A 10,190-nucleotide genomic window follows, 5' to 3' on the forward strand; every position below is an offset into this window, starting at 1 on the left:
TAATGTGATTGCCCGACACTACTGGGAGTGGAGCATCGCTCCGTACACGCACAAGTGCAGTTCAAATCCGACAGCTTACGCGAAATGTCGCCTTATTGTTCTTTTTTACTCGTACTTTGCTGTTTAATATTACCTCTATGGGCGAAAAGGGGTGGGAGTACGGCTGGCAGATCGATCGGAAGTCATTACCCTGCATCCAATGGACTCTCTGGCAACTCGTATGTTCATACTTATCCTCACGCCCCACAATCTTACCCTGGTGGGACTCACACCCATAGCTACCCCCACACGCCGGGTCTCTCCGGGAACAATCGCGCTACGCACGGTACGCGACACACAGCACAAGTGAATCATTATCACTACTACCCACCGCAGCAGATAAGCTATGGCTCAGCCCAGCATCCCGTGTTCCACGGACAACCCCCTGTATACGTTTACGAGTACAGAAACTCCGGCAGTAGATTTGATAACCTATTAACCGGTTTGGCTTTGTACAATTTGGGCAGAATGTCCTCTAACCAACATGACCACTATCACAACAGGGAATACACGAGCAATCCAGGCGAGATATGTAAACTAAGTATTCATAAAACGAATGGAGAATATGAAGAAACTCGTATAGACTGCAAACTGATCTCCAGTTTTATCTGGGACGCAGAACGTGAACAAAAGACAATCACTAATGTCACTAAAACTATAAGCGTTATCCAAAACGTGACGAATGGAAATTCGACGGTATCAATTCAGAACACAACAGTTGTTGACGCTCTCCAAGTCAAAGGGCCATCTATAAGTGTGACGCCAGGGATGAGTTGCTTTATGATCCGGATTTCCAGAGATACTTCGAAGTTGAAGAGAAAAGTCGAATGCGGTCTCTTGCAGGAATACGCCACTAAATCATTAAGATACAACAGTGGTTCGGGAATATCACCGATGATTTTAGTTTTAATATTAACATTTATATCACTTCAGATATTAAAACCACATTAGTTCGATTTGTAACTAAAATTTATTTATGCATAAAAATAATGTTATATATCTTTAAACATTTATTTTATCAGAGAAAAGCTTGGGTAACTCTTGCCAGCATTCGTAGTACTTCGCATCTAGTTTTTGGCAGGTTTCGATGCCCCATTTCGTGATGGCCATGCTTAGTGAAGATTCAAACATAAACGCCTGAAATTTGATTTAAATAAATTTATATAATTTATTATAACTTACCGAATATTTTTGTAAATTAAATTATTATACGACCTGAGTGCCAACTGCGATTTTTTGGGGGGCTAGTTCCGCTTTTGAAGCAGTTTCAAAGCATTTTGTGTCTGGTCCGTGTGGAGTCATCATGGAATGCAGAGACGCACCGCCAGGCAGAAAGCCTCCCTCCTTGGCTTCGTATGAACCCAAGATGAGACCCATGAATTCACTCATACAATTACCTATAAAAATGCAAAAATATTTATACACATTTTTTGAATAACTTTTATATTATTATACTAAATAAATGTTTTAATATTATTATTTTTTCATTCCAATTCAAAAGGTCAGATTCGAATTAATAATTGTAAATGGTATTTTTAATTTACATAAGACGCTTGATATTAATATTTTATTTACTTTGAGAATTTTTTACATGACAAATATAACTTACGATGATAATAAGGAGGTCTAAAAGTATTCTCTTGGACGGACCAGCGTGGTGGGAAGATGACGAAGTCTGCTATGGCTACGCCTGGCTTCGTTGAAGGGCATGTCAATACGGTGAATATTGACGGATCCTGAAAAACAAACATTTAAATACTTTTAATAACCATTTCCATAGATGTTGAATATAATAATCCATCCAATTAGATTTTAAAACAAATATTTACAACATGTCGGGAATTGGTGATGTTTAATATCAAACATATGCATGCAACGTTACATTACTCTTTTATTTAATTAATAGTTTAGTTTTTTTTTTCAACTTTTTACTAGCTATATAATAAAACTTACACAATGGTCGAATGAAACCGAATTGATGACCATAAACTTGCTGAGGTCGTACTTGTAGGGCACGTAATTCCCGTGCCATGCCACTACATCAAATGGAGAGTGATCCTGGTTCGCCTCGAATATGGCGCCCTGGTACTTGTTCAGAATTTTGAAACCTTATGAATGATTTCAAACTGAATTAAGTCTTTATTGTTTACAAAATATTATTCGAACTATTTGCATGATAAGCTTAATAATATGTATATATTTTAATAAGCTTTTCATGTAAATAGTCGTACTTGTAGGGCACGTAATTCCCGTCCCATGCCACTACATGAAATGGAGAGTGATCCTGCTCCGCCTTGAATATGTCTTCCTGTTCAGGATATGGTACTTGTTCAGGATTTTGAAACCTTATAAATTATTTCAAACTGAATTAAATCTTTATCGTTTACAAAATATTATTCGAATATATGTATATATACGCGACAATTTATCATATGACTTTAATAAACGTTTAATTTTTGATCCGATTTTAATATCTGTATGTTTTCTGCAAGAGAGCTAATACAAACTTTAAAAATGTACCAGGTATGTCCTTATCTTCATAATGTGCCACTGGTGTAAGAAAGTCTCGCGGATTTGCCAAACCATTAGCACCTATTGGTCCTAGATCAGGTAGCTTGAAGTGCCCATCGAATACCTCCAAAATATATCCTCTGTAATCACATTATAGAATTTTCATCATTTTAACATTAGATATAGTTTTTTTTGAATTTTTTTCTTACCTAGATGGTCCTTCCACCGCTACTGCGAATCGCATTCCAAGTTGTACGACAGCGATTTCGTTTGGAGACACTACCATTTTTCCAAATTCCGTTGTTATATTTATGGTTCCATGTTGTGGCACTAGATGAGATAAAAGATAAGATAAAAAACATGAATTTGACAGATTTTATACCTCTTAAAGGGATAATATTTAATTTACTTTATTATATATGGATACTACCGATAAGTAAATCTCCATCGCTGCTGTAAAAAGCACTTTTGTCCATCGAAGTGTTGCACAAGTACACGTGAATGGCGATGCCGTGTCTGGCGCGAGGATCGCCTGCGCCGCACACTGTGTGCAGTCCCGCCACAAAGTCTACTTGTTCTGCTGACGGTAAATCAAAGGGAAGCCAGCGACACTAAAACGTTAGAGAGATATTAAAGAATTTAGCCATTAAATTGAGTTGTCTAGTTAATTAGATGCCAAATTGAATACAGAACATTAATTATTAAAGCTTACCTGATTCGGATCTTGTTCAACATCATCCCACCTGTGTGTTAGATATTTCGCAACGGTGGTACGTTTGAACGGTTTGTGAATTACTGAAGGGTGGATTCTGTAAATGTTTAAGTGTTGAACATTATTATGCGTGTAAACTAAATTAGTTTAAAAATAAATTATTTTATAATAATATAGAAAATATTTACCTATATAGCCAGGACCGTTTGTTATCATGTCTCGGAGCTGTAAAAGCGCTGCCAGATAGCTGTTCCGCGTACAATCCGTACGGACATTTTTGTGGACTATTCTGACCTGCAGGTAGGGCACCGGGCCTTCTCGGATCTTCACTTAAGAATTCCGAACCGAAGCCGGATAGATACTAAAATTTTAACAAAATAAATGGAATTATTGGAATATAATTTTTGGAATTTACTTGAAAAGGTAACTACTAGGTAAGCCTATTGAAAATATATTCTCATAATAAATCTATAGCATTTATATAAATTGTATATTTTTTGAGATATAAATAGTCGGTAGTCTGTACATGTAGTCGAAACAAATTGTCGACCCGCGCGGATTCCAGTGAATAGTGGAAACAATAAAAATATTACAACTGTTAAAAAAAGATAAAAATAAATAATCGTTTTATTTATAATCTACGAACATGTCTATACAATAACATAACAATACCAACATCTTGTATGGGAACTTGAAATGAAATGAAAATCAATTGAAAAGGGCTTCGTGATCTTAGACAAGCTACCATAACGAGGAAATATTTATTATTATTTAATAATAAAAGTTAATAAGAAATCTAATACTTTTCCGTTAGCCATAAATTGTATTAGAAGTAATTCTGTATTCTATGTAAATTGTAATAATATTAAAATGCTAATATAAGGTCTTACCTATAATGTTTTAAATGAAAAGCAACTTTAAACCTTTTTTAAGATTCTTGATATTAAGTTTTACTTATGGGACTTATAGGTGATAAAAGTAAAAAAAATGTAAATCTGACCTTTAATTCTTCCATATTTCGAACGAACTGATGAAACGTGTGGCACCAGAAATGTGATACTTATAAAAGCGAGGTGTTTATTTAAGACCAACTGGAATATCTGCAGGTATGTTAATTAGCCTGCTTGTTTATTACGATAACATGACGATAACAGGTTGTCAGTGTTCGAGATAAATACAAAACAGTGATACTTTGATCTACTGATGATATTATGAGACGCAAAAACCTTTTAAGAAAACATTGGATATTAATTATTTTAATTTTCGTCAATTGATATGTATATGCAATGTCATCCGTACATACAAATTTTGCAGCGTTGAATTTCATATTTCTTTTAATTTATTTTGATTTGAGTGTAGATGTCGGTGGTTAGAACACCTGAGTCTTATCCGAAGACTGCAGGTTCAAATCTGGGAAAGCACCACAGAATAGTCATGTGCTTTATTTATTTTTATATTTTGTGCTCGGTGGTTAAGGAAAACACCGTGAGGAAACCTGCATGTGCCGGATTAAAATATTTAACATATGTATAAATCAATGTGGAATAAGCTCCAAACTTTCTTAAAGAGCGAAGGGCGAATTAATTAAATTTAAGATTACATATTCTTACGTGGAAACGAATTTTAAGAGTTAAGTCGTAAACACGTTTAATTCTTGCCCCGTGATAATTTAATTCCATATGTTACCGCACAAGTATGGAAATTAACTGGCTTGTTATAAAATCTTATTTTTTTTTCGACTTAACTCTTTTGTTCCATAAATAATATAAAAAATTGCTATGATAAGTTGAAAGTTAAATGTTACTGCTAATATCAAACTAATAGAAAGATCAAATATAACTGATAGTTGTTTCCTGGATCTTAAGGTAAGGTTTATTATGAATTACAATACAAGCTAGTTAATAACAAATATCGTGTAAATGATTATTAATGGACGAAGAAAACAATACGATATAACAGGAGTGATACAATACATACCAACGAATAATAAATAAGTTACACCCCCATCCTTCAGAGAGTAATGGTAATGTACTCTTTGTCGTACTCAATCAATGTATTGCACGAATATACATAGTAAAATAATTATAGACAATAAATAAAGACTATAATTCACTTATTTAAAACTAATTCAGGCAGTCTTAAAAACTACAAAATATTATACTTATAAATTTATATGATAAAGCAAATAGCTTTGTTTACATTTTATAGAATCAACTATTACTAATCAATTTACCTGTTTTCAAGGTTTAAGAATCAAAACAAAAACAGAAAACAATAGTATGATGTTATTTGATGCATAGTTTAATTTGAAACGACGCATTTGACAGTAAAATAATTTTAAGGATTTATTTAATATATAATTACAATATGATTATTTTGTGTTTGTTAAATATCAGCAAGGCCCAGTGATGCTGCGTCACAGAAGCATGCGAAAGCGATTTTGGGTGCTCCTCGTTAAGACGGAAAGGGTACCGCTGGTTTTTTAGTGGGTATTCCGATGTTCGGGGAGCCTTGGACACCGGCGAACCCCACATACCCCTCCACTATTCCCGTGGGGGAAACGCGTTTTACGTTGATGCCAACTCCTACAGAATATTCCCCCTAGGACCAACTTCAAATTCCCCTAAATATCGATTCAGAACTCCTAATTTTTTTGTTGTACACTCGATTTGAGAGGTAACTTAAAATACAAATTAAAAATACATTCAAGTAGTATAAAAAAGCCGTTGTATTTATGCAGATGCATTTTACACATTTACATACATTAATTAATGACCTAATAATATTAATGATGATAAAAATGAAATTAAACGATTTTTATTTTTCATTCAGTGACCAGAAATCGAAGCCCGGGCCTCCTATGTGTTGTACAAGCACGCCGACCGTTGAGCTATTATTTCAATCTCAATATATTATAGTTTTTTGATATTTCAGTTATAGCTACGCTTGGAGTTTATATTTGGTTTAGTTTGTTGGTTGCATTGGAGGCTTATTATAAATTGTATATTCGTACGTTTTTTTAAAGAAAAAAAACTTGAATAATAGACCCCCTAAAAAACCCTGGACGCCTTGTTCCCCTCAAATTTGGGGGGAACCCCCAAGTTGGCATCACTGGCCAGGCCTTAATTTCTTTCTCAATATCAACGGTATATTGTGAAAGAGATTAAGGCCTGGCTGGCCTGGTTAAGGTATATGGCTCATAAATGTTATTATTTAATGAAGATTTATAAAAGAAACAACTTAATTTGTGCATTTTATATCTACTTTAAAAAGAAATCAAAGTTGAAATAAATGTTCACTCAAATAATGTGTGACAATATATATTTACTTCACTATTTTAACTGCTTCAATAAATAGTAGTGGGCATGGATAACACGTCTGTGGAGGTTACGAGGACAAAATAAAAAAAAGGTTTCATTGGGATCCATTAACATAATTATTTGCCAAATAAAAAAATCAAAATAGGTTATTTGATTATTTAATTCAAATTCTATTCTGAAAACGTCTTGGAATATACATTGGTAAAGATCTAATTGTATTATACAAAGTATTCAACTATTGCGAAATTATTTGTATGCATATTTCAAAAACCTGCATCTACGAATATAATTATACATTATTAACATTATTATTGTTCTTATTAATACTTTAGCATATGATTTGGACATGCAAAGAGATTACCAGCAAATATAAAACCAATAATTTTGAAAAGAAACAATTAATACAGCAAAACCAATTTTTTTTTTCAAATATAAAACAGGTAAAATTTGATAACAAAATAGTATACAGTAACGATGGTAAAAATAGAATGAAATATTTCTGAAATAAAACCGATATTAAAAGCTTTGTAAAGAGAGCATAGATAATTCAAAACAATAGTTACCGAGAATTTTTCATTCGAAATTCAAAAATAATAAATTTATACATAGTATTAATTATTTCAGAAATAATTTCACCCTAACCATATTTTTGGTTTAGAAATCACAATTATTAATAATCCATAGGCAACTGATAATTATCTAACATTAAAAAGCTAAAAAAGTACCTCATTATGCGTGACAACAAACTACTAATCGCAATGGTAAACAACAAGAATCACAGTAACAAATGTCACTCATAAGCGCATACACACGAAATATCATTTATGACAATTCATATAAACTCCTAATTCCATGTTAATAAATAATTAAATAAACAATAAAATCAGTCTTAAAAAATTAAACTTTCCCGCCATAATAAATTTTGAGAATTTCGAATAATGAATAGTGCAAAGGAATAATTTCAAAGTTCATTTCAGTTTCGTTTAAAAACAGTTAAGGTGGTAAATTGATTGTTAAACTTCAAACTGCAGTGATTGTTAATCAATTGGAATATATGTTATTCGAATAAGTTCTTACGTGCACTTTTACAGTGTCTGGTTATGACAACAAGACACTATAAAAAACTAAGAAAAAATCCTTATAAAAACGAAATATTAAAATGCTTGATATATGCATGCTTTTTATTTATTTTTTTATTAACATGGCTTTTTAAACACGAATCAATTTGTATTTCTCGTGTTAAGTGTATTATTATTTAAAAAAAAAATTATATAAATAAATTTACTAAAATAAAATGAACAACACTGAGATATTGCGACACATTAAAACTAAAAGTATATTTAATTTATACAACTATGCCCCGAAAGTATAAGTTCTTAATTTTATTATACATTACAACGCTGCCCTGCAGAATACATATAAAACATATTTTGTTACAAATAAAATATCGAAAAATCGAATGTATGTCATTCGAAATATTTATAATAAATTTGATATGCGGCTTAACTTTCAATAATGATTATGAAGCTTTATAAAATAAAAATAATACATAGTAAATGTCTATATACATTTAAAGAAAATAAAAATGTTTATAAAAATTCTATTCAAATATTATTTATTTTATAATAAAGATGTGTGACGTACTGCTGAGCCTTATAACGATATTAAGCTTCCGAGGCACACTCGATCCTAAAACCTACCTTATAATACAATAATATCACATGGCCTACACCGGCCCAATATACACAAACTTTAATGATATTGTATATTGATATAGGTAACAGTGTACAAAGCATAAGACAACCATATTTAAAATTGATCTAAATATAATATTATGCATAATCTAATATTGAAACATACATACAAGCAAATAATTGAAGCAAAATGAAGCCTACAATTTCAAAATATCACAATATAAGGTTAACCGACCACAGTAAAAAAAAATACGACACCATTAAAAGTAACTTTAAATAATAAAGCTACAAAAGGCTCGCGACAAAAAAAAAAACATACCTCACTTACAAAAATCAAATCAAAACCACAAACACAAATTTATTCCGTAGAAACTTGCGAATGAAAATGTTCCCATTAATCTATTATTAAAGAACTATTATTCATTCAGTTATTCAAGTTTCAGAATAACCGTATCATTTTACTTTAATTAAGTCTCAATTTTTCAACATCCTTTTATTTTTAACGACTCTCGGAAAACCGTTCGTTCCATAAATAGTTCGTTAACAATTCTGAATCAAAATGTATCGGCTCCATCATTACTTGGAAACGAATTTAATATCAATAGCGAATCCACATCGATAATATCAATTGATTCATCATTTTTATTATGTATTTTCATATACAAAAATATAAATTTGATACATAATTAAATTAGATGCCATAGAGAAATATTACAATTCATTTCTCATTAAACTTAAGACAGAATAAATATAATAAATATGAAATATATGATTCTTGAAAAAGAGATCATTTATAATTAATTTGTCAAAAATAAAAATAAATAGCCATCATTTTATACACAATCTCAAACTAAACGTTCTTTGTGATCGTATGGGGGTTTTAATTATATATAATTTATATATTATGTTATTTCATATTCACATAATAATATGATTAGCAAATCAAAAGAGGGTCTTATCGCTTACTTACTTTTTTTTTCAAGATACACTGGATTATTATATTGAAAAATGAAATTGGCTGTGTGTTATGAATATTTATGACTTAACCCTCACATACATACATATTACTTATATATGATACGAAAGAAAAATAATAATATAGAGTAGAATGCTATATATATACTTTAAGATGCTTTATATATATATATATATATATATATATATATATATATATATATACTAAGAGATTGTGTATAATAAAAACAGCATCATTGAATTCAATGGTTAAAAAAGAACAAAATATTAAATAAAAATATCCATATTAGATCAATATATAAAATTAGACGGAATTTTCAGTATAACTTTGGAAAAACCATCCACACAAGTAGCAACTATATTTCCACAGATGATAAATTTTAAACATTATTTATATATGGAATATATTTGAAACATTGTATTAATCTACATAATATTATATCCTATCTAAATAGCAACTGGTAAGTACGTCACTAAGATGTATTCGCTACGTTTTAAAAGCGTTCTTGTAACATGTAATTAGACTATATTGTGCTTTAATAACTCTACTGTTCATATTTTGATTATTTCTCTCTCTCTATCTCGCTCGTCGTAGCATACATGCGTCACTTTCGAACATTCAATTATATTTGAATTTTCAATTTGAGAACTTTGCTATGGTAAACTGAAAATGACATATTTACAATGAATTGTTAAAAGTTATTTTGCAGAAGCTATTAACTTCAAACAGATACACGATGGAAATTATCAATATATGTTAAATTTTTTTTAGATTTATATATATTTTTTTAATATATTGAATTTCAAATATATAACATATACTTCCGTTAACGAGAAAAAATTCTATTTTTAAATGTTTACAGATTTTATCATTTCCATACTATAGCAGCGGTCGACAAGCTATAAACAGCGAACCTTTGGTGTATAAAAATATTGTGA

At 30.8% G+C, this 10,190-nt stretch overlaps 2 protein-coding genes across 3 annotated transcripts; one reads left to right on the forward strand and one right to left on the reverse strand.

Moving 5' to 3' along the window:
• Positions 1-79: 79 nt before the first annotated feature.
• On the forward strand, positions 80-990 carry LOC126771867 (uncharacterized). The gene has a single exon (XM_050492029.1). It carries the CDS (start codon positions 85-87, stop codon positions 988-990), a length of 906 nt encoding a protein of 301 aa, XP_050347986.1. The 5' UTR covers positions 80-84.
• On the reverse strand, positions 991-5,256 carry LOC126771859 (homogentisate 1,2-dioxygenase). 2 transcript variants are annotated; one of them, XM_050492014.1, is made up of 11 exons: positions 5,240-5,256; positions 4,263-4,362; positions 3,451-3,623; positions 3,263-3,359; positions 2,981-3,161; positions 2,760-2,880; positions 2,560-2,690; positions 1,993-2,147; positions 1,649-1,775; positions 1,255-1,436; positions 991-1,176 (listed from the first exon to the last, which is right to left on the reverse strand). In XM_050492014.1, exons 2-11 carry the CDS (start codon positions 4,275-4,277, stop codon positions 1,042-1,044), a joined length of 1,317 nt encoding a protein of 438 aa, XP_050347971.1. In that variant the 5' UTR covers positions 4,278-4,362; positions 5,240-5,256; the 3' UTR covers positions 991-1,041. The 2 variants fall into 2 exon arrangements, with proteins under 2 accessions (XP_050347971.1, XP_050347970.1); XM_050492013.1 differs by lacking the exon at positions 5,240-5,256 and having other exon boundaries at positions 4,263-4,423.
• Between the last annotated feature and the right edge of the window lie 4,934 nt (positions 5,257-10,190).

Source organism: Nymphalis io, chromosome 11, assembly GCF_905147045.1.
Source record: "Nymphalis io chromosome 11, ilAglIoxx1.1, whole genome shotgun sequence".
Taxonomy (NCBI): Eukaryota; Metazoa; Arthropoda; class Insecta; order Lepidoptera; family Nymphalidae; genus Nymphalis; species Nymphalis io.

Bases quoted from the DNA above. Each gene is read 5' to 3' on its own strand.
- LOC126771867 (XM_050492029.1), top strand. From the start codon at position 85: ATGTCGCCTTATTGTTCTTTTTTACTCGTACTTTGCTGTTTAATATTA.
- LOC126771859 (XM_050492014.1), bottom strand. The intron at 2,881-2,980 runs GTAGTATCCATA...TATCTCATCTAG, and splicing joins CGATGGAGATTTACTTATCG to TGCCACAACATGGAACCATA. The intron at 2,691-2,759 runs GTAAGAAAAAAA...ATGTGATTACAG, and splicing joins GCGGTGGAAGGACCATCTAG to AGGATATATTTTGGAGGTAT.